The following is a 26775-nucleotide window of genomic DNA, read 5'->3' on the forward strand; positions in this document are numbered from 1 at the left end:
GAGGAATGCTTGGAGGGATTCCAGTTCCCTTGGATTTTTATTAAATGCCAGGGCAGGCAGGTGGATTGTTCTCATTAAGCCATGATTTATAGGCAAGGCTGCCGTCCAGATTAAATCAGAGCTTAAATGAACCCCTTAAAAAAAAATTAGCTTTGGGCTTTTTCCAACCCAAACAGAGCCAGTGGTTTCTCCAGGTCACCTGCCAGTCAACAGGAGCAACCAGGTTGCCCAAGCCCACAGCCAGCTCCCAGCATCCCTGCCAGGAGATGCAGAAGGGACATCCCTGCCCTGGGCAGGGGACACACTGTAGGGTGGCAGGGGACAATCCCCTTCATGGGGACATCCCTGTGCTTGGAGCTGAGCGCTCAGGAAGGTTGGAGGGGGAGCTTTGGGCTGCTGCAAGGCTGTGGACACTTGCTTTATTTTCAAACAGGTACGGAAATGAAATCAGGAGCTGGTATTCAAGCAGGTATGGAAATCCTGAGCTGACGGTGAATGGAATTGTCCCCACACACACCCTGTGGGGTTGGGGACCCCGCGTCCTCCTCCTGGCAGCTTTTGGGCAGGGCAGGCAGGGCAGGCAGGGGGGTAGAGAAACTGCAGGGCAGGAAGTGAGGAGCTGGAGTGGTCTCTGCAAACCAGCTCTGTCCCCAGCCCCCCCAGAGGGGCTGAAATTGCACAGACACCTTTTGAAGGGCTGTTAGGGAGGGAAATAAAGGAATTTCCAGGGTTCCTGGCAGACATCAGGTGTTGTCTCAGCACCCTGGGCTGGTGCAGCCAGGGTGAGGCTGAGTGGGTGCTTTGGGCAGGTGCTGCCCCTGGGCCTTCCTCATCCTCCCCCCCAGGAGGTCCCAGAGGAGCCTTTACCCAGCAAACTGCTCCTCAGCTCCCCCTTGTCCTCCAGATGCAGTTAACCAGCCCAGCTCCTGGGCCCTCTCTCTGTCCCTTTGCAGTCCCCTGGTTTTCTGCAGCCCATTCCCTGCATGGTTTTCCATCATCTTCATCACCATCACTGCTTGTTTCTCACTGAACATTGCAGATCCCGCTCCCCCAAAGCTCAGAGTCCTCCCAGAGACCTCATTCCTCACCAGAGACCTCTCTCCTCACCCTTTCCTCCCACTTTCTCCTGGGAGACCCCAAAAAATCCCACCAGGAGGCTGAAGGGTGACACAAAGTGGCTTTGTGACCACCCTCTCCCAGCTGGGATTAGACCAAGATTTTAGAAGCTCTTTGCTGACTACACAGGTGCTGGTGGCAGTACAGCTCCCTCCCAGTCCCACCAGTAAGGACTGGTGCCCCTTTGGAAGGCTGAGAGGCCCAGGCAGGGGCTGTCATCTCTAGTCCAGGATGAAATCTGTGGTTAACACCAGCTCCACACCAGCAGGCAATGAGAAATGGGTTTGTTCTTACCTCTACCACTTCCCATCTAGGAGGGAAGGAGACCACCTCCCTGCATCTTTTTTTTTTTTTTTTTCCTAAATTGATCCCACACATCAGCAAGGCAGAGGCATGAAGGAGAAAACACATTAGAGGTGGCCAGGAGAGCTGTCAGGACCCTCACTCAGCCACCCCAGAGGGGGTTTCCCCCTCTTTTGTGTTCAGGAGAGCCTATGAGAGGCTTAGAAAGAACAGGAGGGGACCTATAGACACCCAAGGCTTTTGAGGAGAAGGTTTTGGGATGTGGTTTGACATCCCAGCAATTCATGGCACCCAGAGCTTGGGTGTCCTGTTCCTGGGGACATCCCCACACCTTTGGGCAGGACCCAGGTGAGAAGATAACCTGGCTGCAGAGCTCACCCCAAGGGGGATTTCAGCTGCTGGGCCTGGAGCTGAGCAAATAAATCAGCTCTGGGGTCCCATGGGCTCTGTGCTCAGCTCTAACCCTGCTCCCAGCCTACTCTGCTGCTGTTTCTCATGACAATATTAACAATCTCTCTTCTTCTGGACTTTTTTTTTTGACCTCTTCTTCATCAGCCCTCAGGGCTCTATCAGGAGCAGTTGTGACACTTCTGGCTCCCTCCTCTTCTCTCCCTCCCAAGGGAAACTGAGGCACAGAGAGGTCAGGGCTTGCACAAATGGCAGCGTGGGCCAGTGTCCCACGGGCAGCCCCTGCTGGTGTCACCCACACAGGGACAAGGGAGTGGGGAAGGAGCTTGATCCCCTTGGCCCTAAAACCCTCATCACCGAGCCAGGGGTGGGTCCCTCAGGGACAGGGGGGGGTGGGGATGGGGAAAAGCTGCTTCTCCCTCCACCTTTCATCCCAGCTTCATGTTCTCCTTCTCCTTCCTCTTGCAGAGTCGGTGCCCATGGCAGTGATCATCGGGGTGGCGGTGGGGGCTGGGGTGGCATTCCTGGTGCTGATGGCCACCATCGTCGCCTTCTGCTGCGCCCGCTCTCAGAGGAGTAAGTGTCACCCCCAGGTCTCTCCAGGCACGACTGGGGTGGGGCTGGAAACCTGGATCAAGCAAATTTAGGGATGTCCTGGGGGCTTTGGACACTCCCCCCATCCCTTGGAGCAATCCTGATGCCCAACACTAAGGAGCATCCTTGTTGTGCCACGTTGGTGCTTAAAAGCTCCCCTGGGTGCCTACTCCCTGCTTTGCTCCTGGTTCAAGCCCATGTTTTCCATGTAAAATGCAAAATTCCCAGTGGGAAGCTAGAGCCAGAGGGGTTTGTTGTGGGACAGCCCAGCTGGTGTGGGAATAACAAAGAAGTGCAGGGTGGATTGTTGGTGACATGAAGAGGTGTCAAAGCAGGAGGGGGAGGAGTGGGTCCCTGCTTGGGTTTTGGTGGAACATCAGCCCCTGAGGGCCCCTGGTGTGGGAAAACCCTGGATGGGAGAACCTGACTGGGAGAGAAAGCAAAAAACCACACAGAGTCAGACACAGCGAGCCTGGAGGGCCTGGAAAAAGGGGGGAAAAAAAAGAGTTTATTGCCCATCTGTTGTTGTACCTTCAGTGACTTTACAGCCCAGAGTTATTTAAGGGGGACCACTCCTGGGAGAAGATGTGCAAGACAGTAATCAGCTTCTCCTTGTGATTAAAGACAGAGGCTCCAACAACAGGAATTATGGTCCCAGCAGGAAATAAAAAACAAGGAAAATCCTTAATAACCTTTCAGCAAAATCCTTTGCCTGGCATCTTGAGCCATGGAGGTGCTGGGGGGGCAGCAGGGTGCAGATCACAAGGGCAGTTCAGGGATGGAGCTTCAAGCTTGATTCCACTGCATGTCAGCTCAGCATCTCCTGCCTGGTCCAGCCTTCTCTGGACAAAGCCAGGGAGGTCCTGGCCAGGCAGAGCTGCTGGTTCCCTCTGGCTGGAGCCACATCTGAGGAACCTGGGAGTTCAAGGCAGGTTTGGGTTGGCAAAGTCACCCAGGGAGGTGAGAGGCAGCTTCAGAGCTGGTTACACCTCACTGCTGAGATCTCCATCAGCTGTGGGTTGGTTTAGCTGAAAACGACTTCTTCAAAGCATGCCTGACACCTTCAGGGAAGGCACAGAGTCTCTCCAGAATTGTTTGTGCTTGAACAGAAGCTGCTGGGAGCAGCAGCCAGGGAAGATTTTGTCATTCCCAAAGCCCTGGTGACTCCTTTGGCCATGAGTTGCCCTTTTTCATGGGCAGCTGCACCCCAAACCTGGGTCAGACTTTTCGCAGGGGCTTCTCAGCACCAAGTATTTCACTTGCAGGGATTTTTTTCCCCCTCTCTGGCCAAACAACACCTCCTCTGCGTCAGCAGCCAGGGAGCTGGGAAGGCTTCAGGTGCCCAAACTCCAGAGGCAACACAACCCCTGCTCCCCAGATGCCTTTGCTGAGTTGGGTTTTGTTTTCCCCAGAGCTGGGGGATGGTCCCTGAGGGTGTTCTGTGTTCCACCCCACTCCCATTAAACCCAGTCCTCATCTCCTTCTTTGCCCAGATCTCAAAGGGGTGGTTTCTGCCAAGAATGATATCCGGGTGGAGATTGTGCACAAGGAGCCAGCCTCGGGCAGGGAGGCTGAGGAGCACCCCACCATCAAGCAGCTGATGGTAAGGATTTCCTTCTCCTCCTTGTAAGCCTCCAGGTAAGTGTTTGATGGGGATGAGCTCCAGGCCATAACCCCCACTCAAGGCAAGGATGATCCACCCCAAAAATCTTGCTCTTGACCCCCTGCCTTGAAAGTTCTCTGAGCAAAGAACTCGTTTGCTCATGAGGAGGAAGAGGTTTCCTGCTACCAGGAGCAAAGTTGTCACCATGACCCAAAGTTGCTGAAGTTGAGCAAAGTTTGGTGGGGAAAGCACTGGAAACAGGGAGTAGCGTGGAGTCAGAAAGGTTGGAAGAGGTCTCTGAGATCACCAAGCCCAACCACTGACCTACCAGTGCCCAGTGGGGGTGCAAGAGGTGAGCACAAGAGGGTTGTGTGTGCAAAACCATCTGTGTGGGAGTGGGGACAACCTGGAGCTGGGACAGCCTGGGAGGTGTTACCTGCCTGAGGACACAGAGGGACCAAATGGCCCAGGCAGGGCAAAATGCTGATGGTTGGGATCCCAGGAATTTTGGACCACATCATCTCCCTGCTGTCCCCTTGTCTCCCAGCCTCAGTTTCCCTTCGCTGTTCCCTGCTGGTGTCACAGCACAGGTGACCAACAGAAGCCAAACAAATGGCAAAGCAAAGTGGAAGAGTGGAGAGGAAAGGGAGAAGGGATCAAAGAGGCTGGAAGCTGCTGGGTGGGAGTTGCAAGGTTTCCCTGGGTGGAAGGACAGAGGGTTGGGGACAATTTGCTGAGGTGAAGAGGAAGGAGGAATTTCCTCTCCATGGGACCTTCACCACCAGGCTGGCAGCAGAGCAGACACACAAGGAAAGGGGATTTCACATCAAGGTGAGGCTGGAACCAGAGCTGCACTGGTGATGAGGATGCTGAGAGGATGGAGGTGGGGCAGAAAATAAACCTACAGGATTGATTTGGTGGCCAGGAGAAAAAAATGCCTTGTGTGAGGAGGTGTGGAGAGCTCGGGTGGTTTCACCTTCTCAGCAAGACATCTGGGTTGTGGTTTGGTTTCCACATGGTGTCAAGGGGCTAAGTGCCACCAGGGTAGGTGACCTCGAGCACTTTGGGATACAGGAGGACAGAACAGGTCCCACTGGACCAGGAGGAGGTGAGTCTCCCCCTCTCATGGCCAAATCCTGAAGATACATCAGTTGGGAATAACCTCCTTGGATCAGCGCTGTTCAAGAGGATGGGAGGGATGTTCCATAGTCTCCCAACTGGTGTGGATTTGGCACTGCCAGGACATCCTACCTGGCCAGGAGAAGACATCAAAGCCCCCTCCCTGCCTGAGCTGGAGCCTCCCCCTTCTCACACAGCCTCAGCAAGAGCATTCCCAGAAATTTCTTCTCCTTTTCTTCTCTCTCCCATTTCCAGCAGCCAGTGGGAGCATCCTCCTCCAGCCACCAGAGCGTCCACTGCTGGGCAGCCTTAAGAGGCTCTGAGTTTGTCAATAAAATGGTGGATCCAGTGTCCAAAATTCCTCCTTGCTAAAGAGGGGTGAGGACACCTCTCCAGCAGTCACCCCAAGACTTTCCTGCTCTCCCTCCAGCATTGTTTCTCCTGCTTTTTCTTCCTTTGCCTTCCCTAAACTTCTCATGGTGGTTCCTCAGCCTCCACCACATCCCTTGAAACATTCTCCTTGCCCTCAGTGATGTTCCCAACACCTCACAATTTAACAGATTTCATGCAAATCCCATTAACAGGAGCTCATCAGTGCAGGTGGCACCAAGAAGCCAAGACCCCGAGCTCCACCATGGCCAAACCTCCTCCTGCTGAGCTCGTTGTGCCTCAGTTTCCTGTCCTGGCTCAGCTCTGTGACACTTCCAACCAACCACCACAAATGTATTTGTTATTCTCCAGCCATCTGCAACCTCCACAACCCTCCCTGTTTTTTTTTTTCCCCTACAAATAATTATTCCTGCACCTCTAAGATCGTTACACCTTGGGAGCTGTGTCACCCTGCCTGATGTGCACATGGTCACACTGTCACAGCATTCTCTTCCCCCCCCCCCGCAACCCTTCCTCCTTCTGCCAGAGGAACCAGAAAGCAAAAAATAGCCCATGGTTTGGGGCAAAAGAACCCAAGAAAGGGGCTGAGCCCAGCTGGTGGGACTCTGTGCCTCAGTTTCCTCACTTGATGATTCTAAAGGAGCCACTGCCAGGAGCAAGATGAGGGAGGTCACCCTGAGATGAGGGTGATTATCAGGAGATCCAAAGTCACCTCTTTACAAAAGCATCCAAGCCTAACAGGATGACCCTGAGGTGGCCCCAGCCATCACCTTTTTAACTCATGTTTGGGCCAGAATAGTCAAACCAACCTGTCCTGTAGATAAGTTGATGACCTTGGCCTTGCTCATCTTCCTTTCCTGTCCCCAACCCCAGCTCCAAGGGATGTCCCCAAGTTTGTCACAGCCTGCAAGTAGTGAGCTGAGGCATTTGGTCAGCTCAGATCTCCAGGGAAGAGGTGAAATCCGAACAGCAGAAATGAAACCCAAAAATATGTTCAAATCACACTGATGTGACACCACTTTGGACCAGGGGAAACTGAGGCATGAGGCAGTGGGGATCATAGCTGTGGTTGGGGGTCCAGAAGAGAAAGAAGTTGGAGCACCTGGAAGCTTCTCAGGTCTTTCTGGGCATCCGGGGGGGGGGGCCAAGCATCCCCCTACCCAAAGGCACCCAAAACTGCCTTAAAATACCCCAAAAGCCTGACCTAGTGCCACCAGCCAGGCTGTCCCCAAAGCTGGGTCACCCGTGCTCAAAGCCAACCAACACCCCACCCCCCAGGAGAAGCCATTCTGGGGTAGGGGGTGTCTACTCCAGGAGCCCAGATAAACCTTTTTTGGATAATTCTTGGGGGCACCTCTAAAACCAGAGAGATTTTTAAGGACATTGGGGTGCAATGCTTTGTCTTTTAGGGGGGGGTGGGAGGGGAGGGACTTTTTTTGAGTTGAATTTAATCCTCAGGGATGCTGGGATTTACCCTGGGAAACCTGGCTGGATTGGGGTTTTTTTATTATTATTATATTCCCCAAGGAGAACTCAGGTACTTTAATTTATTCCATTTAATAACCACAGCAAAAGCTTTCAGGAGCTGAACAGAAAGCGCCGTGGGGTGAATTCCCCCACCCGGTTCCCATTTGCAAAAGGAAACGAGAAGTTGGGCAATAAATGGTGATAGGGGGGAGGCCAATCTGGAGCTGGAGGCACCTCCAGGACTCAGATCTCTTGAGAAGAACCAGGAGTAGAAAAATGTAAAATGGTTTGGTTTGGGTTTTTTTTTCCTTTTCATTCCTAGCGTGAGAATGGCAGAACCCAGGTGGGAGCTGGAGGTTTCTGCAGCCAAGTTCAGCTTGGGAGGAAAGGATGAAAAGAAAAAAAAAAAAAAAAAGAAAAAAAAAACCAAACCAACAAACAAAAAAACACCTGTGGATTTTTGAGGTGGACTTTGGTGGGCAACACCTCCCCACTGGGGTGTCCCTGGGCACCCCCCATCACTCTGTTGAGGGGGCTGGGGGCAGCTGTGGGGCTCACCCGAGGGGTGTGGGACCACCCAGCCTCAGGACCGAGGTGTGGGGGAACAGTGGGTGCTTGGGGACACTGACCCCCCCCATCTCCTCTTCCAGATGGACCGGGGGGAATTCCAGCAGGACTCGGTGCTGAAGCAGCTGGAGGTGCTCAAGGAGGAGGAGAAGGAGTTTCAGAACCTGAAGGTGAGCTGGACCTTGGGGGTCCCCATGGAGCCCAACCCCCCCCCAGGTCCCTGCTGTGACAAGGGGCTGCAGCACGTGGCCCAGGTGGTCACAGCCCAAGGTGTTGAGCACCCATCCCTGATGCCACCAAGGATGGGTCTCCCTGTTCATGGCCACCACCCCCCACCCACCCCCAACGCTGTTGGTGGTTGAGGGCGTCCACCACGGGTGGGTGGGTAGGCACCACCAATCTTCCCCCTCCCCCAGAGCCGAGGGCAGGAGAGGTTGGGTGGCTGCGAGTGTCCATCGTGGGTAGGTGGGCACCACGATACCCGTCGTGGGACACCCCCACCCACTCCTCCTCCCGCAGGACCCCACCAACGGCTACTACAGCGTGAACACCTTCAAGGAGCATCACTCCACGCCCACCATCTCGCTGTCGGGCTGTCCCGCCGACCTCCGCCCCACGGGCAAGCAGCGGGTGCCCACGGGGATGTCCTTCACCAACATCTACAGCACCCTGAGCGGGCAGAGCCGCCTCTACGACTACAGCCAGCGCTTCGTGCTGGGCATGGGCAGCAGCTCCATCGAGCTCTGCGAGCGGGAGTTCCAGCGCGGTTCCCTCAGCGACAGCAGCTCCTTCCTCGACACGCAGTGTGACAGCAGCATCAGCAGCAGCGGCAAGCAGGACACCTACGTCCAGTTCGACAAAGCCAGCAAAGCCTCCGCCTCCTCCTCCCACCACTCCCAATCTTCCTCCCAAAACTCGGACCCCAGCCGCCCCCTCCAGAGGAGGATGCAGACGCACGTTTGAGTTGCGGGAAGAGGGGTTGGGGACACGCTCGGGGGACTTGAGCCGCTCGCTCCTTGGGGACTGGGATGGTGGCGCCGGGAGCCCCGCAGGCAGCCCAGAGCGGGGCTGGGGGAAGGGGGAACCGGCTGAGAATCCTCCTCATCATCATCTTCCTCCTCCTCCTCACACCCCTCTCGGCACCACCTGCTAAGCACAACCCCGCCGAGGAGCCCCGGGGACCCTCCCCAAACCCAACCCCCTTCCCAAACCCCTTCCCTTCCCTCTCGGTGTGCGGTGTCCTTGCTTCTCGAGTCCGTTCCAGGGGGGTCGGTGGGATGGGAGGGAGGGGAGGGACACGTTGGTGGTGACATTGGTGGCACGGGGCCATCCCCCCAGCCCCGGGCAGGGCCCGACAATACAAGAGGTGTTTCGTGGCACGCCTGGGCTGGTGGCCACCACCATGGCACTTGGGGGGACACCGGAGCCACCAGGGGGTCCCCAAGGTGAGGGGGGGGTGATGCTGGGGGGGAGGAGGGGGGGTGCAGGGGAATGGTCCCCATGCTGGGGACAAGGGTGCCTGGGGGTAAAGGGAAACTGAGGCTCGGGGCAGCTGGGGCCACACAACCCCCAGCCACAGGAGCCAGGAGATGGGGACACAGAAGGTAAGGGACAGGGACATGGGCTGGGGACATGGGGACACTGCACAGGGCCATGGAGACACAGCCATAGGGACAGCTGGGGACATGGGGACAGCTGTGACAGGTACAGCTGGAGACATGGGGACACAGGAACATGGCACAGGGACACCTGGGGACACAGGGACATAGCTGGGCGCATAGGGACACGGGGCAACAGACGTGGCACAGGGACAGGGACATGGGGCCACGGTTGGGGACAATGGGTCAGGGCAACAGGGACATGGCACGGGGACAGTTGGGAACAGGGAGACAGGGTCATAAACATAGGGACAGCTGGGGGCATAAGGACATGGCACAGGACAGATGGGGACACAGGGACAGATGGGGACATAGAGACAGGGACACAGACAGTTGGGGACATAGGGACACAGGGAAACGGGGACTTAGGGACACAGCCATAGGGACAGCTGGGGATACAAGTTAATGGGGACACAGGACAGGGACAGTTGGGGACATGGGGACACAGCTATAGGGAAACAGACAGGGATATGGCACAGGGACAGATGGGGACACAAGGAAATGGGAACATGGGGACACAGACATAGGACAGCTGGGGACATGAGTGCACAGGGAGAGCTGGGGACAAGGGGACACAGGGACATGGAACAGGGAGGGGGGGGGACAGGACACAGAAGCATGGGGACAAAGCCAAAGGGAGAGGTGGGGACATGGCACAAGGACACGTGGGGACAAAGGGGACATGATACAGTGACAGATGGGGACACAGGAACATGGGGACAAACATAAGGACAGTTGGGGACATTGGCACAGGGACACAGCTGAAAGGACATGGCACAAGTACACTTGGGGACATGACACAGTGACAGATGGGGACACAGATCCAGGGACAGTTGGGGAGATGTGGACACAGGGACGTGGGGCCACAGGGCCAGGCTTGGGGACAAGTGGCCCTGGCGTGGTGGCAGTGCTGGGACAGCCCCCCCAGCCCCAAGAGCAGTGGGAGGCACCCGGAGGCTGCACCATAAATAAAATTTAAATTAATTAAATCAACTCCTCTGTGTGCGTGTGTCCCCTCAACCCCCAAGCCCCAAAGTGTCCCCACGCCCCCCAGGTGACACCCAGGGGGTCCGAGCCCCCGCGCCAGCGCCACGGGACGGGGCCACCCAGTAAAAACCAGTAGAAAATAAAAAAAGGGAATTAAATATTTTGGGGTGGGCCCAGGGTAGGGAGGGGATGAACCCCACCCTGAGGCTCCAGCTCCCTGGGGTGCTCCTGGACCCCCCCCAAAAAATCAGCCCCTGCATGGGGCCCTCGTCCCAGTTTGGAGGAAAACCCCAAGGGGGGCCCCTCCTTCCCCCCAGACCTGCTGGGAGGACCCCAAACACACCCCCACACACAACCCCCCCCCCAGGTCCTGGGGAGCTGCAGGAGGAACCAGGGGGGCTCCCTGCGCCCCCCAAACCCCCCGTGGGAGCCGCGGCCCAGCGTGGCCCCAGTGCTCCCAATTGTGCCAGGGTGAGGTGACCCCTCCTTGGGCAAAGAGGGGGGGAGGCTGTCCTGGTGTGTCCCTCAGAAATAGGTGAGGTTCTTGACCAGCCCCAGCTCCAGCATCTTCTTGATGGCCACGGCCTCGTGTGAGACGTTGTGCTCCGACGCCTGTGAGGTGGGGACACAGGGGTGACACCAGAGCTCGGCCTTGTGTCCCCCCTCCCTCCTCGACCACCCCCAGCAGCACTGGGGGTTGATCCCACACCTGAAGTGAGGAGCCCACCCCCTCCATCAACTGCATCCAACCTCCCACCATGCCCACACCAAGATGTTGGGCAATGGGGAGAAGTCGGGTGGTGACCACACCAAGGTGGAAGGTGCACCCGTGGGGAGAACCTCCTGCAGCCCTCAGCACCACCCAAACAGTGCCCAAGCCTCCATCCTGGAGGAGAAATAGAAACATGGACAGAAGCAGGGGGAGATACTCACTGCCATGGACTTGAGTGTGATCTGCTCGTAGTAGTGGATGGTTTGCTTCTTGTTGGCAGAGTCAGGGTAGCCAAAGCCCGCGATGTGCACCAGGTCACAGAAATGCAGTGCCAAGGTGATGGCCAACAACCCTGTGGTGGGCTTCTGGAGAGAGAGAGGTGGGGAGGAAGCCATGAAGAGCCCACGGGCCTTCAGCAAGCTGCAGGGAGTGAGCCTGCAAGGAGGACAGCAACCTTCTTGATGGAGGGCAGCAGGGTGGTTGGCCATCTCCACACCTCTTACCTGTTTGACCTTCCGTGGCTGCTTCATGGGGAGGTTGAGCAGTTTAGCAGCAGTGACCTCCATGTAGTATGGGTTGAGGACACGCACACGCTCGGGGTTGGCATCCCAGATGAGTGGGGGCTGCTTCCAAAAGCCCTTCCGAACCTGCCAGAGGTTGGAGATGTCCAGGGGTGCCCCAACAAGAGAGGTGAAGTCCCCAGGACCTCCCCTCGTTCCCCTCCACGCTCACCCTCTTCTTGTCATTGAGGATGGCCTCCATCCACTGGAAGTCCATGGGCTTGAAGGGCACCAGGACCAGCAAGGTGTCGGGGTTGTTCTCCATCTGGGGGTTGAAGTGGGCAGACTCGGGGTAGAAGAGCCTCATGGTGGTCTTGGAGCCCACATCCTGCTCATAGCCATGGACCGGGGCATTGTTTAACCTTGGCAGGGGACACACACACACAGGGGACATCAGAGGTGCCAAGGCCACGGGGAGGTGGAGCTGGGGAAAGGCTCACCAGGACTCGGGCAGATACCTGATCACAACATCATAGGTGTTGATGGTCTCCCCCATGGAGCTGTTGCGGAGCCGGTGGCCGTTGCCCACCACCGCGCACCTCCGGCACTTCAGGCTGTCAGAGGAAAGCTCCAGGTCAACCAGACTGCTCAGAACCCAGGCAGTTTTAACCCTGAGGTCTGTCCACCCTACAAAGCTTCCTTAACCCCAAAGAGTGGACCTCAACCCCACGGTGTCCGCTCTACAAAGCTTCCTTAACCCCAAAGGTGGGTTTGAACCCCACAGGTGGGCATTTAACCTGGCATTGTCCACTCTACAAATTTCCCTATGGGTTGCAAAGCCTGGTGTGTCCAAACCCACAACATCCAAAATTCCATCCCCCCACCCATGAAGAGAAAGAGAGAAAAGGCCCCACACCCACCCCAGGGTTACCTCTGGATGCTCTCTGGCAGGGAGTAGCGGGTGATGGCCAAGAGGCGCAGGAGGACATCTTCTGCAAAGTGAGGAGCAGGTGAGGCAGGCAGCTCCTGCCCATCCCTTCCAACCCAAAACCAAGGCAGATAATCCTACACTGGGGCTACATAAAGCCTGGCCCACCATCAACCCACTGATGGCCACCAGGAGCACCCAAGTATCTAAAAACCAGGCAACCAAGCAGATGAGGAGGAGTAAAAAACAGAAAAGCAGCCCCAAAAATTCTGGTTTTAGGTAGAGATGAGTTGAAACACCTCCCCCCCACCCCCCCCCAGGGAAGAGAAGGAAGATGGACAGAGAGATCCCCCAGGGCTTACCACTGCCTTTGGTGCCATAGGGCAGCTCATAGGGCGATGGGTTCTTCACCCAAAAATAGTCCTTCATCTGCAAGAAGAGGGGGTGGTCCCTTGTGTAGCTGTGAGGGAGGAAAGGGACAGTGAGAGGAAGAGGAGGGAAGAGCAGGGGGAGGGGGCCTGGCTCTGTGTCCCCACCCCCCAGACTCACTTCCCGATCAGCTGCGCCGCTTTCTTCTCCACCTCCCCCATGGCACACGTGGTCTTGTTTTCTTGTACAGGGAAATAAAAGCTGGAAGAGGTGAAAAAATTATTAATAATCATCATCATCATCATGGCTGCTCTTCTGTGACCCTCTTCTGCAACAGGGGGGTGGAATCACCATGGTGGGATTCAAACCACGGTGGGATTTTCATGTCTGTGGTGGAACTCAACCCATCGGTGGGATTTTGGTGACCACCAGATTTAAGCTGAGCTTTGCTTTGGGGATTTACCAGCTGGCCTTGCAGCCTGGCATCAGAAGAGGTCTCTCTTGCTCTGCTCATCCAACTCTCCTCTTTCCCCATGAAGAGGCTTTTTTTTCCCTTTCTCCCAGGCTTGGAATTCAGCTGTTTGCCGGAACTCCTGCAGAGCCCACCTGCCAACCCTTCTGTCCCCCCCTGTGTCCTCTTCATGTCCCCCCCTCCAACCAAGGATGCTGCCACCTCCCCAGTCCCCCAGAATCTGGTGTCCCTGGGTGGGCTGGGAGGGAGGAGAGTGAAGGGAAGGGCAGGAGGTCCCTTAAATGTCACCAAAAGCCACTCACAGCCGTATGTACCTGTCTTCCCGGTAGAGCGAGTACCAAACCATCACCAGAAACAACGCCAGCACCCCAAGGAGCTTCCCTCCTGTGTGCCCAGAGAGGGATAGCGGAGGGGGGAGGGGAAAGAAAACCACCATCAATAATCAGGATAATTTAATCATCACCATTATTAAGATCCCTGGGGGGATTTTGACCCCAAAACCCGGGTGCCCGAGGTTCAAAGACCCCAACAGCCATTAAGTCACCACCCAGAGTCACAGCCAGGCACCGTCGCCCGAATTTTCCAACTGGAACCCACCCTGGGATCCCCATCATCTGTGCTTGGAAAGAGGGAGCCAAGAGCCACCCAACCCCCCTTGGTGGGACTCACGAGACTTGTTGATCATTTTCATCAGCAGAGGAGGAGGCATCAGGCGAGGGCCGGAGCTCTCATCGCGGCTGCCGCCAGTCACCTGGAGAGGGACAAGAAGGGAAAAAAGATCTCCTGAGGTCCAAACTCCATCAAATATCCTCCCCCCCCCAAAAAAAACACCTCAACTTAGAGGGGAGTTTATTTTCAAATTAATTCCCCAGAGGATTTATTCCCATTTCTCCACCCTGCAGCCACCAAAGGTTGGACTTGGAGCTGCTCAAAGCCCAGTGAGCGCTTCCTGGGGGGGTTCAATGTCACACAGGAGAAAAATCAAACAAAAGGAATTAAAGAAGAGAATTCAAGAAGAAAAAAGAGGCCATGGTGATGACCTGGAGGGTTTTTTTTTAAGCCCAACATCCAACCAGCACAAGTCACCGCGTGTCTGAAGCTGCAGGTGCCACCACCAAGCCCAGTGGCAGCTGAAGGAGATGGAAGGAAAGAGCATCACATACTTGGGAAACCTCCAAGGCCCTTGAGTCAACCATCCCGGGGACAAAAAGAGCTTTTTGGGCCAACAGGGTGACTTTCTCTTTCCTCCACAACCTGGAACAAGGCAGCAAAAAGCCCAGGTTGGAGCCAGCCCTGGCATCCCCATGGCGAGGGTGGAAAAAATCAACTTACCAAGTGGGAGAAGGTTTTGAGGGTTTTTTTTTTGGGGGGGATGAGAGGGGAGCACCCTCTGCTCCTCAAGGTTTGCTCCTTCTCTAAACCCAGCTTTAAGTTGAGTTTGGTTTTGCCGCCCTCAAAACCAAGCTCCTGACTCCCAACCTGCCACGTCTCAGAAGAGGAGGAGGAGGTCAGGAAGTGCTGAACACCCAACCAAGAGGAAAGGTGGGGCTGGGTGATGATATCCTGCTCGTGAGGGATTAGTCACCTTATTTGGGTCGGGAGCACTCACCTCAGCACCCCACCCTGCCTAACCAAGAGGACACCTGCCACGTCCTCACCTGCTCAAAAACAAGTCAAGAGTCGTGGCTTTGGGGTTAAAACAGGTCAAGAAAGAGGAGAAATGGGACCAGAGAGCCAGGCTCTTCCCTTTCCCCTCACCGTGGAGAAAATTAGATGGGTGGGGAGGGCAATTAATTAGCAAAAAAGGAAAAGGAAAGGTAATTAAAGATAATTAAACCACCCTGAAAGCAATGGAGAGAGGAAGGACAGAAAACGGTGTCTGATGGTGAGGGAGAAGGACGGGGAGAGGGATGGGGACGTGGTGGTGGGACATGGGCTCCCACCATCACCTGGAGACCCCAGGAAAAGGCTTCAACATGGCCCCCACCTCCCCCCCCAAGATCCACCATTCCAATTCCTGGCTCTGGGAATCCCTCCAGGGAGGGAGCAGCTGCTGGGGGGAGGGATGAGCCCTCTTTAATTGGGGAGAAAAACAGAAGGAAGGGACTCTTAGGAAGCAGCTGCTGGAGTTCTGGGGGTTTTTTTGCCTAGCAAAAAGTCCCCAAGGAGAAATCTGAAAAGCGCCACCTGAGGGGCCCAACCCCACCCTGTTCCCCCAGGGCTGGGGTGCTGCTGGGCTTCAGCACCCCAATTTAACACCAAGTCCACCCTCCCAGCTCTCCCCTGTGGGGCCAAACCACCCCAACTCCAAGCCCTTCCTGCAGCTCCAGGGTCCCAGAAGAACCCCCTCTCCCTGCTCCTTGATGTTCCACACCACCTTTTTTTTCTTCTTCTTCTTCTTCTTTAAATATTACTAATTTTTTTTTTCTCTCTGAAGGTTTTTCATGAGTATTGTTTTTTTTGTTTCTCCCCAGGCTTGTCCCCACAGGAGAGCAGATCACATACCTAAGCCAAACACTTAGAATAACCTGTGGACAATTCAGGGGTAGTGAAGCGTTTGGGAAATGTGGAACAAACCCAGAGCACACCCAGGGCTGCCCCGACCCCGGGACCTCGGCCAATGCCCCACCAGCTGCCTCCTGACACAGCCACCACCCAGCTCAGCAAGGGCTGAGCAGCCCCAAGGTCACCTCCACGGTGGCCTCAAGAGCCCTGCTGGGCCCTGCTGCACCCCCAGACCCAGCCCGGCAGCACCTGCAGCACCTGAAGCCTTCCTGGTGCCACCAACGGCAAACCCAGTGCCACCAACAGCACCTCTGGTGCCACCAACGGAACTCCTGGTGCCACCAATGGAACTCCTGGTGCCACCAACGGAACTCCTGGTGCCACCAACAGAACCTCTGGTGCCACCAACGGAACTCCTGGTGCCACCAACGGCAAACCCAGTGCCACCAACAGCACCTCTGGTGCCACCAACGGAACTCCTGGTGCCACCAACGGAACTCCTGGTGCCACCAACGGAATTCCTGGTGCCACCAACGGAACTCCTGGTGCCACCAATGGAACTCCTGGTGCCACCAACGGAATTCCTGGTGCCACCAACGGAATTCCTGGTGCCACCAACGGAACTCCTGGTGCCACCAACGGAATTCGTGGTGCCACCAACAGCACCTCTGGTGCCACCAACAGAACCTTCTGGTGCCACCAACGGAACTCCTGGTGCCACCAACGGAACCTCTGGTGCCACCAACGGAACTCCTGGTGCCACCAACAGCACCGCTGGTGCCACCAACAGAACTCCTGGTGCCACCAATGGAACTCCTGGTGCCACCAACGGTACCTCTGGTGCCACCAACAGAACCTTCTGGTGCCACCAACGGAGCTCCTGGTGCCACCAACAGCACCTCTGGTGCCACCAATGGAACTCCTGGTGCCACCAACGGAACCTTCTGGTGCCACCAACAGAACTTCTGGTGCCACCAATGGCCTCTCTGCTGCTAGCAGTGCATCTCTGCTGCCACCAATGTGTCCTCTGCTGCCACCACTGCATCCCTGGTGCCACCAACAGCACCCCTAGTGCCACCAATGGCAAGCCCAGTGCCACCAAAAGGATCCTTGGTGCCACCATCTCCAATCCCACCAACAGCATTCCTGGTGCCACCAATGGCATCTCTGCTGCCAGCACTGCACCTCTGCTGCTACCACTGCATCCCTGCTGCCACCGACAGCATTCCTGGTGCCACAACAGCACCCCTGGTGCCACAACAGTACCCCTGGTGCCACCACTGCATCCCCAATCCCACCAACGGCAACCCTGGTGCCACCAACGGCAAGCCCAGTGCCACCAATGGCACCTCTGCTGCCACCACTGCGTCCCTGGTGCCACCAACAGCAAACCCAGTGCCATCAGCTGCATCCCTGGTGACACAAACTCCATCCCCAATCCCACCAGCAGCACCCTTGGTACTACACCAAGAGCACCCCTGGTGCCACTACAGCATCCCAGTCCTGCTGGGACCCATCCCTTCCTCCCCCTCTGCTCTGGTGGGTTCAGTCCAGGCCATCTCCTCCCCCACCCAGCCCTGGAGCTGAGGGGAAAGTCCCAGGTGGATTCAGCTCCCCACACTTGGAAGCAGCATCCAAACAATCCCCTCTCTGATGCTGAGCACCCAAACTGCCCCCCGGGCTGAACCTCTCCCCCAGAAATGCCTCCCAAGCCCCTCAGCTCCTCAATGAGCTTTCCCACCTCCTTCAGATCCACAATGGGAATTTCCCCACCCAGTTCCACCACAGCCAAAGGAAAACCCCTGGGAGATGCCACCTCATGGCACAGCCCTTCCTGCTTCAGGGATGACCTCGCAGGAGCCCCTTCCCATATCCCCACCTCTTGGTGCTCTTCCATTGCCATGGTAACCCATGGCTTTGGGAAAAACAAGGTGGACACTGCTCCCATGCTCCACTCGTCCCACCCCACCATCTCATCCCATCCCATCTCCTCTCATCCCATCCCCTCTCATCCCACCACCCCACCCCTGAGGACCACTCCATCTCCTCAGCACCCCCCCCAGCCCCTTTCCTCCCCTCAGCAGGGATGGGATCACCAGAGGAACCTGGTTCCCCACCACCACCACCTCAGCCCCATCCTTCCCTGGCACCACCAGCATGTGCTGGAGCCTCATCTCAACCTGGGAGGTGGCCAAGGGGCTTGGCAGAGCTTCAGAGGGACCCAAACTCCTCATCCTGGCACCCAGAGTTCCCCCACCCTGGGTGCCCCCACCCCAAGCTGCTCAGGGGCTCAGTTTGGTTTTGTTCTGACCAGGAACAGGGATTGGGGTGCTGGGAACACCAAGGGTGCTGGGGGAAGGATGGAGATGCTGGGGGGGGGGGAGGGGGAATGAGTCCTTCCATGCAGGCACAAACCCCAAATCACCCCAGGATGGTGGCTCCAGGAGCTCTAATCCCACCCAGCCTCTCCTCTTTTTTTTAGTTTGGGTTTTTTTAATGGAATCCTTGCAGCAGAAAAACCAAAAGGATGGGCTCCAACCCCCTTCCCACAGCCCCAAAATCCCAGCTGCATGGGTGCACCCAAAGCCTCCAGGGTGACCCCAGGAACTCAGGGCTCTTCCTGGGTGTGTTCACCCATGTTATTAGAGGTTATAGATTATTAATTATGTTAAATAGGCTTGAAAAACAGAAAATCAAACCTCTTCCACTGCCTGAGCTGCTGGAGAAGTGAGCCACCCATGGGGGGGGACAACCCCCTGCTCACCAGCTGAGGGTGGGCACCTGGTTACAGCCGTGGGATCAGGGTGGATCCAGACACCTCCCCTCTTCCTCCCTGCCCTGGCTGGTCCCCACTTGCCACCTCAGCCATTTCATTGCCACCTTGGTCACCTCGTTGCCACGTTAACCCCATCCTTGGGGACGCGGGGCAACGGTGGCATCGGCAACGCAACTCATGGGGCTCACTGTGTGTGTGTGTGTCCCAAAACACGACCCCCCCAGAGAACCCGGATGGGAAATTAAGTGATTCAAGTTCAAATAGCAGCTTTTAACTCCAGGTGTTCCCTTTTCCAGGGCTCCAAAGCCACCTGCCCATCTTCAAAGTGCCACCTTAACTCCCGGCATGGCGACGGCCCCGCGGTTTTCCGGTGGTTTCCTCCTGCTCTGCCCCAACGGAACACCCAGGGGGGACCCCACCCTGCACTCCCTCCAGACCAAAAAACCTCGGGGTGAAGAAAGCAGATGGATTTCTGAACCCCTGCCCCTGCCTTTTTCTCTGACCATGAAGGAAAATATCCCAGAAAATATCATGAAAATTATCAAGAAACATCCACAAAATATCAAAAAAAAAATAATCCACAGAATATCCAAAATTATCCAGAAATGTCCACCGAACAACTCACTCTTCTACTTGGCATCCCCAACCTTCTCCAGCCCCCTCAGCCACTCCAGGAGGAGGCTGCTCAAGGCCAGGGCAGCATTCCCAGCATTTTCCAGCACTCCCAGCAGTGGGGGAGAGGCTGAAGGGTGAAAAGGAGCTGGCAAGAGGTGACAGCTACTTACGGTCCGTCCTCTTGGGCCAGGCAGGAGCTGGGTGGGATCTACGAGCCCATTCTCTCTTCCCCTGGAAAACAGGAAAAAAAAGGTAAAAACCCAACATCCTCAAGGGCTCCAGCAACTGGTGAGGGAAACCATTCCCCTTGAGAGGACCCTGATGCGGGGCAGCACTGATGAGGAGCCAACAGGAGGTCTCCAGAAGATATCTGTGCTCCCCAGAAAGCCACCCAGCCCCAGCAGTGCCCGCCTTCCAGCTGCTTTTAAGGAGGAGGGTGCAATGGTTTGGTGCCAAAACCTGGCCACAGGTTCCCCCTTTTGCCACCCAAATACTTCCCTGTGCCTCAGAGGAAGCAGGTCCCAGGGAAAGGTGGTCCCAGCCCCGCTCACCTCTGCAATTCTCCTGCCATCCCACCTGGAGAAGCCCCCCTTAATTCCACTTCACCAGCAGCAATCCACAAAAAACTTGAAGGAGAAACCCTGCTGAGATGCCACCACCCAGGGGAAAAAACCTTGGGAGGCAAAATCCTCCTGATGTACCCCCAGGCAGGGCTGAAGCCTCCCAAGAAAAGCTGCTCTGCATCCAGCTTGATCACCCCAACTCCTCAGCTGGAGGGGGAACACAGCTGCTGGGATGGACAGGGTGGGTGGGGGGAGTCCCAGACTGCCCCCCAAAAAATCCAAAACCTGGAGTTTTTAACCTGGAGTTTAAAAGCCCTCCCCCAAGGCACCTTAATGCCCCCTTCATTTTTCACTGGGTGCCTCCCCCCCAGGGTTTGGCTCCCCCTGGATGAGGGATGGCTCCATCCTGGTCCCACCACCTCCCTCCTCCAGCTCTGCTTTTTTCTACACCTGCATTTCCTCAGCTGGGGGTTATGAAACCAGGGGGCTGGGGGAAAGCAGCAGCCAAAGCAGCTGAGGGCTGCAAGAGACCCCCAAAGAATTTCCCTTCCTGCAGCAGGGTCCTGAATCCACCAGAAAACCCAACGTGGGGGCTGCTGAGGAGCCTTTCTGTTTTGAGCATCCAGTTATAGGATTCCTGACAGGGTCAAACTTTCCCTGGGGAGCTCCTGCTAAAGCTTTCATGGCCCAACACCAGCCCCTGAGGAGGAGGAGAAGGATGAAGGAAGGAGAAGGATGCTCAGAGGGGGGCAAGGAGATGTCCCCAACCCTCCCAAGATGAGCAGGAGATCCCTTAAAAGCACCTGGGCCCCAGGAGGAACGATCTGAGCTCTTGCCTGGAGCTGGGCTTTCCAGCTCGACTGGAAGATCCAGGAGCATTCCCAGTCTGCCCAGGATGGTTTCCTAGCCCAAGGTCCAGAAAAAAAAACCCAGTGTGGTTCAGGTGTTGAGCGAGTCAAGAGCTGGTAGTGGCTCTCCCTGTCTGGCAGCTGATTCCAGCAGGAAAGAACATCCTGAAGCCCTCAGAAAGTCTGGATTTTGCTCTTTTTCCTCCCTGGAAACCTGGCCACCTTTCCCCTCCTCCCTGCCAGCTGCATTTAAATATTTATTTCTAAATTTAAGGAGTGGGGGAAGAAAGATACTTGGTGCTCTGCCCACCATCCCCACGTCCCCCCCAGGATGTCCGATGGCTCAGGGTGGCAAGAAACCAAAACCCAGTGGTTTGGTTTGGGTTTTTTTTTTTTCCTATTCAAGATAAATGAATATCTATGCAAGATAGATATTCCATCCTATGCAAGATAAACCCCACCCTTTGAAGGTGTCCCTGGGGGAGAGCATTTTGGGGACTTGCAGAGAGATGGATGAGCCACCAAATCCCTCCCTCACCCATCATCCTCCCCTGTTAAAAAAAGGAAAAGGAGGGGGATTTGGAGCCAGACCTGAAGCACAGCACCCGTGACCCTCCAGCACTGCTCCATCGCCGTCTCCCTTCCTACAAATCCCTTCCCAAGGGGAGGAGAGAGAGCAAGAGGGAGGGGAATAAAATCCAGGTGAGCTCATCCTCCTCTGGAGAAACATCCCTCCTTGGCAGCAGCCAGGTGTTTCCAAGCCTGGCACATCCCTCACGTCAGCCTGATCCTTATCACCTCGGGATTTTATTCCCTGGGCAGGTATTTTGGGGAAAAGAATCCAAAAATCCCTTCCCAAGCTTCCTTTGGGGGGGAATTTTGGCATGGGAGTGGATTATTTTCTTTCTCATTTTCCCTCTTCATCCTCAACCCTCGGCTGCTCCTTGGCCACTGAGCAGAACCCGAACCCTACAGGCTAAATAATTATTATTTTTCCCCCCCTCTAACTCAATAATTTATTAAACCTATTACACTTTTTTTTTTCATCTTAAATCCCCAGAAATGGGAGGAAAAAAGCCAAGCTATCCCAGCCAAGCCAGGATTATCTGAAGCAACCTAAAAATACAACGCCTGCTATTAAAAGCCAAACCTCCCATAACAAACCCACCCCCCTAAATAAAAAAAAAAAAAAAAGAGCAAACCAACAGCAGTAAAAACACACACACACACACAAAATCCCCAGTTTCCAAGCGTGGGGTGTTCACCAGACTTAGAAAATAGCTTATATGGAGGTTTTTTGTAGCAAAACTGCCAAGGGAACAGCATCCTCCAGTGCATTTAGGCGAGACAGGCAAATAAATAATTAAGATTTCAAGATGAGTTTGCATAATGCAGATAATCTGTCAATTTAACTTGTAAATGCCCTTGGAATTAAGCAGTGACTTTGTTAATTAGGCAGCAAAGGGACCCAGCAAGACCAAGCTGCTGTAGGACCATGAAGATTGAGAAAAACTGAATTTTCCATCGGGGGCTGGAAGGGTTTTTAACTCCCTCTGCCCAGGAACAACCCCAAATCCTTGTGCCCAGCCTGATTTTTGGGGTAAAATCAGCTGAAAAAGCAGCTGCCTGGTCCAAAAGCTGCCAACACCCTGCTATTAAAAAAAAAAAAACTAAATAAAGGGGGGAGAAATGAGCCAGAGGGGCTGTTTTTGAGGCTGAATCCTATTTTTTTGTTGAATAAATAATATGCTTTGAAAGATGGGCTCTTGGGCACCCCCCACCCCAAATGCCAGAACTTGTTCCCAAGCCCTGGGCAGGGAGGGGACCTGTTCAGCCTGATTCTGCCAAACAGACTCTTCTTTGTCATTATTTTTTTTCTTTTCCTTCTATTTTTTGTTTCCAAGCAGTGCTGGTTATCGCCCAGGGATGGGCTTGAGAACTTCCCAAGCTTTTTTGGCTCCATTCCTGGAGCCCTGCTCTCCACTTTGCATCACATTTAACCCCTAAACCCCTTTGCCACCTCATCCTCATTGTTTTCACTCCTGCATCCCCTCCTTTCAGCATTTTTTCCCAACTTTATTTCTCATTTTCACCCCATTTTTCCCCTGGGCGGGTCCAAATCCACATCAGTGCCATCACATCCCACCCCACCATGGACAAGCCTGACAGCCACCAAGCTGCTGGGATGGGATTTTAATACCTCTACAGACATTTTATTGCTTGCCACAGAGATGTCAAACAGCACCCAAGCCCCAGAGCAGCAGGTTTGAAGTATTAAAGCCCCACCCTGCATTTTCCTGCCTCAGTTTCCCCCTTTTGCAGGTTTCAGGGAAGCTCTGCCCCCATCAGCAGCGGTCCCAAGGACAGGAAAGAAAGTTAAAAAGAAAAATTAAATAAAAAACAAATAAATGAATAAAAGAATTAAAAATAAAAAATAAAAAAAAAACCAACAAACCATGTGATGGAAATGTTGCAAGAGGCTCAAAACCTGCTGGGGGCTCCAGCTTGTGCAAGGCCACCAGTTGCAGCCTCTTGCTGCCAGCATCACGCTCTGGTTTAAACCAAAAATGCTTCAAGCCCTGCTGGAGATGAGGGGGCTGCAGGACCAGGCCAGGGAAAACTTGGTTGAAGCTGCAAGGAGACATTTTGCAAAGGGAAGAGGGAAGGGAAGCTGCATCTGGAAGCGATCGGCGGTGAGGAGCCTCTCCCAGGAATTCCAACGGCGTGAGCTCAGGTTCAAGCCTCCTCCACAGAACCAAGATTAAGGGCAAAATAAAACAAAACAGAAAAAAAAAGGAAAAAAACCAAACAAAATCTTCAAGCATCAGCACAGATCTATATTTTTAAAACAAAGCGAGGTGGAGGCTTCCCACTGGGTCCTACCTGGAGGCAGCTTTGTGATTTGGCTTGGTTTGGATTTGTAAATAGAGAAAAAAAACCACAAAAAAAAAAAAAAAAAAAAAAAAAAAAAAAAAAAAGGAGAGGAGAGCTGTCTGAGTGGCTTTGTTGGCACAATTTTGCAGGCGTGGTGTGGGGAGGGGAGTCCTCCTCCAGCACTGCATTCTCTAAACCAGCCTGGGCCCATCCCCTGGGACCGCTGGCTCCCACCTCCAAGCATCCCTCCAAGCTGCATCCCACCAGGAGCATCCTCAGGAAGAGTCCAAACACCAAATCCTCTCCAGTCCATGGGATCAGGGCCACCTCCATGGCTACCTTCTACCCACCTTCCTGCTGGTCCCTGGTCACCAGCTCACACAGTGTCCACCAGCCCAAGACATCCTGGAGAAGAACCACGACCGGTGCCAGCCCCAAACCTCTCCCAGCACCCACCAAGTCCCCACCAAACCCAGGGTGGAAGAAGGGCTCCTCCAGCTTCATCGGTCAAATCCCTTTCTCCTTCCTCCCAGGCAATTTTCCAGCCCAACCCTGGTCACATGTGAGGGGTCAGCAGCTGGAAACACAAGAGATGAGCGAAAATTCAGCTTTTTTTTTTCCTCTTTTCCCTCCTAAGAACATACAGGGGTTTCCTAGAAAAAGCTCCAAAGCCACGAGGGTGGCAGGAAGGAGAAGCCACAGGTGTCAGAGCATGAGAGGGGAGGTTAAAAAGGAGAAAAAAGAAAAAGAAAAAAAAAAAAGAGAAGCAGAAGTTGCAAAGAACGACATAAAAGCATCAAATCATTTCCCTCACTGGCTGCAAAATCCAAACTGCTGGTGCCAGGGTCCTCATCACCCCAGGGTCCCCAACCTGGCATGGGGTTTTCCACAGGGAAGTGGGTGAAGTTTCATGCCAGGAGGAAACAAACAAAAAGCAGGAAAAAATTAAATTAAATAATTTTTTTTTTTTTTAAATGTGATAGGAAAAGCTGCGACGAAGACTCTCAGCTCTGAGACACTTGGTGTGTCTCACACAAAGTGTGGTTGCTCCAGAGTTCAAAATGGACTTCAAAAACCCCAAGAGGATGGTGCCAGCCCTGGGGGACACCCAAGGTGCAGCTCTCCATGGTGAACGGCCCTTCAGCTACCTGCCCAGGGGTGCTTCCTCCTCTGATCTTCAGGGCCCTCAGCCCACATCCTTGTGGGATTTGGTGCCTTGTCACACCTAGTAGATCCTTGGCCAGGGCCTGGAGATGTAAGTGTGAGTGCTCCAGAGTTCAAATTGGACTTAAAAAAAACCCAGAGGGATGGTCCCAGCTCTGGTGGACACCAAACTCAGAGATCCTTGGCTGGAGGTGGTGGAGCAAGCAGCCCTCTAACGATGCTGATAACCAAGCACGAGGTCCAGTTCGTTAGAAGATGGAGATGTCACTAGGAACCAGGACTGGAAGACCAGAGGAGCCAGCACTGGAGCTGGAGGAGGCATCTTCTGGGATGAGGTGGGAATTGCACCGAAGGACTGCAGCCTCAACACATCCCCCTCCCCCCCATGGCCAATTCCCCACCCCAAAACTCCATCTCAAGAGCAGGCATCAGCCTGGAGCCCTTTCCCTCCCCTGGGTCATCCCCCTGTCCCACCAGCAGCCTCCTCACCTCACCTTCTGGGAGGGAGAGCCCGGTGGAGAAAGCAGGAAAATCCAGCTGGGTTTCCCCCAAAGCTCCACCACGAGGTTCTCACTGAAGTCTCACCAAAAGATGGGGACCAGGGTGGCCCAGCAGCCCAGTCCTGACCCAGTGGGCACCAGAAGCATGCAGGCATCACTCCAGTAACCCAACAACCACATCTCCTGCCCCCCCTCCAACCTGAGGAGCACAAGAACCTCCCAGTCCAAGATTTTCCCTTTGTTCTCTGCTCCCCACAACCAAACCCCATCACCACAGTCCTTGAGGTGGTGGTGGGGGAGCAAACACCCTCATTTTCCCCCAGAAATGAGCCCATCCTGCAGGAGAAGGTGCACACCAGGGGGCTGATGGGTGTCCCCCACCCAAGACCCTGGGAAGGTGTTGATGGAGCCACCAGGATAGGTCCCCCCTACCCCTTTGGGACCACCAAGCATCCAGCAAGGATGTTCAAGTAAAATACAAAAAAACCTTCAAACCAGCCCTATAAATCCTCTCAGTGCTGGACACGGAGCACGTTCCCCCCTTCTCGGGGCCTCCAAAAGGATCTTCCCGTCCTCATCCCGGTGTTCCTGCAGCACCCACCCATGACAAGAAGCCGAGGAGATGCTGGGGGGTCCCAGGGGTGTTTCCCCACCCTGAGGGGCACCCACGGGCGGGGGTGATGCCAGAGGATGGATTTTCCCAGGGGTGGGAGGGTCTGTTTTTCCTTAGGGGAGTGGGAAAGGAATGGCAAGACCCGGGAGGGGACGGACACGACTTTTCTTCTCCTCACGTTTCAACGCCAATTACTTACAAAAATAATTAAAATAAATAAAAACGAGGAATAAAGCAGGAGTGGGAGGCAGGGGTGGGGGGGCTCCTTCTGACCCCCCATTCCCACCTCCCCTGCCTGTGCCCTGCCAACCAATCCTTCCCATAATTACAAAAAAATTAAATCTATGCGGGGTTTTTTTTCTCGCCCTTTTTTTTGCTGAAAACCCGCTCGGCGGATGGATTTGGGAAAGGGGAGGGGATGGAGGGAGGGAAGAGGAGATGGAGGAGGGGGAGAAGCCGCGGACACGGGGGGGGGGGAACCCAAGTGGGACCCCTCGGACTCACCATGGGGCAGCCAAGGGGGGTCGGGAGCTGGAGGAGGATGCTGGGGGGGGGGATGCCCGAGTCAGCCCCGGGCTGGGCGGGCAGGGGCGGTCACGCCTGCGCATAGAGCAGGGATGGGCGGGAGGGAGGAGGGAAAAGCATCCCGGGAATCGGGAACACGCTTTGGGTCCCCCCGACCCCCCCTTTCCCATCCCCACCTTCCCTCTTTCCCATCCCTACCCCCCCCCCCCCTTCCGACTCCTAAATTTCTGAGGATGGGATAAAAACTCCAACCCCCCCTTTGCCATCCCAGTCCCCAAAATGGGAGCAGCTGGCTGGAAATGTTGAGCTCCCCACGCAGGATATCTGGGGGTTCACACACACACACACACACACACACAGCTTGCTCCAGGGGGGGGTTGGGGTTTTTTGGGTTTTTTTGCCGATTTGGGGGTAATGAGTGATGTTAATGCTGGGTTTAAAGTGGGGAAGGGGCACCAGGGAGCTGAGTTTTATTCCTCTTTACCAGGCTGGGAAGGAAGAGCCTGGAGGTCACCAACCTTTTGAAGACCAAGGGATCCCCCACCAGGGATACTGATTGATAAAATAACACTGATTGCTAAAATAAGACTATTCATTGC

At 54.9% G+C, this 26775-nt stretch overlaps 2 protein-coding genes across 15 annotated transcripts in view; one reads left to right on the top strand and one right to left on the bottom strand.

The window, feature by feature from the left end:
- KIRREL3 (kirre like nephrin family adhesion molecule 3) overlaps positions 1-9017 on the top strand; it is a 275188-nt gene extending 266171 nt beyond the window's left edge. For 2 of the 4 annotated variants that reach the window (XM_071768845.1, XM_071768846.1), the window contains exons 13-17: positions 434-469; positions 2296-2403; positions 3915-4024; positions 7651-7737; positions 8087-9017. In XM_071768845.1, the coding sequence (XP_071624946.1) occupies positions 434-469; positions 2296-2403; positions 3915-4024; positions 7651-7737; positions 8087-8530 (785 nt within the window). In that variant the 3' untranslated portion in view covers positions 8531-9017. The remainder of the gene's footprint in view (positions 1-433; positions 470-2295; positions 2404-3914; positions 4025-7650; positions 7738-8086) is intronic. The other 2 variants (XM_071768847.1, XM_071768848.1) reach the window with 1 other exon arrangement.
- A 1161-nt stretch (positions 9018-10178) lies between these two features.
- On the bottom strand, positions 10179-26217 carry ST3GAL4 (ST3 beta-galactoside alpha-2,3-sialyltransferase 4). Of its 11 annotated transcripts, XM_071768864.1 has the most exons (13): positions 21092-21184; positions 19260-19320; positions 14357-14447; positions 13863-13944; positions 13496-13577; positions 12902-12982; positions 12715-12812; positions 12356-12416; positions 11943-12038; positions 11657-11846; positions 11428-11571; positions 11146-11289; positions 10179-10824 (listed from the first exon to the last, which is right to left on the bottom strand). In XM_071768864.1, exons 3-13 carry the CDS (start codon positions 14387-14389, stop codon positions 10738-10740), a joined length of 1098 nt encoding a protein of 365 aa, XP_071624965.1. In that variant the 5' UTR covers positions 14390-14447; positions 19260-19320; positions 21092-21184; the 3' UTR covers positions 10179-10737. The 11 variants fall into 11 exon arrangements, with proteins under 11 accessions (XP_071624965.1, XP_071624974.1, XP_071624969.1 ...); XM_071768873.1 differs by lacking the exons at positions 14357-14447; positions 21092-21184 and adding an exon at positions 26156-26217 and having other exon boundaries at positions 13508-13577; XM_071768868.1 differs by lacking the exon at positions 14357-14447 and having other exon boundaries at positions 21092-21181.
- Positions 26218-26775: the final 558 nt, after the last annotated feature.

Source organism: Heliangelus exortis, chromosome 26 (assembly GCF_036169615.1).
Source record: "Heliangelus exortis chromosome 26, bHelExo1.hap1, whole genome shotgun sequence".
Classification (NCBI taxonomy): domain Eukaryota; kingdom Metazoa; phylum Chordata; class Aves; order Apodiformes; family Trochilidae; genus Heliangelus; species Heliangelus exortis.

Excerpts from the sequence above, each read along its gene's own strand:
- ST3GAL4 (XM_071768864.1), bottom strand. The coding sequence starts at position 14,389 with ATGGTTGACTCAAGGGCCTTGGAGGTTTCCCAA. Across the intron at positions 12,039-12,355 it reads CTGCCAGAGAGCATCCAGAG|CCTGAAGTGCCGGAGGTGCG; the intron begins GTAACCCTGGGG and ends TTCCTCTGACAG. Across the intron at positions 10,825-11,145 it reads TCACACTCAAGTCCATGGCA|GCGTCGGAGCACAACGTCTC; the intron begins GTGAGTATCTCC and ends CCCACCTCACAG.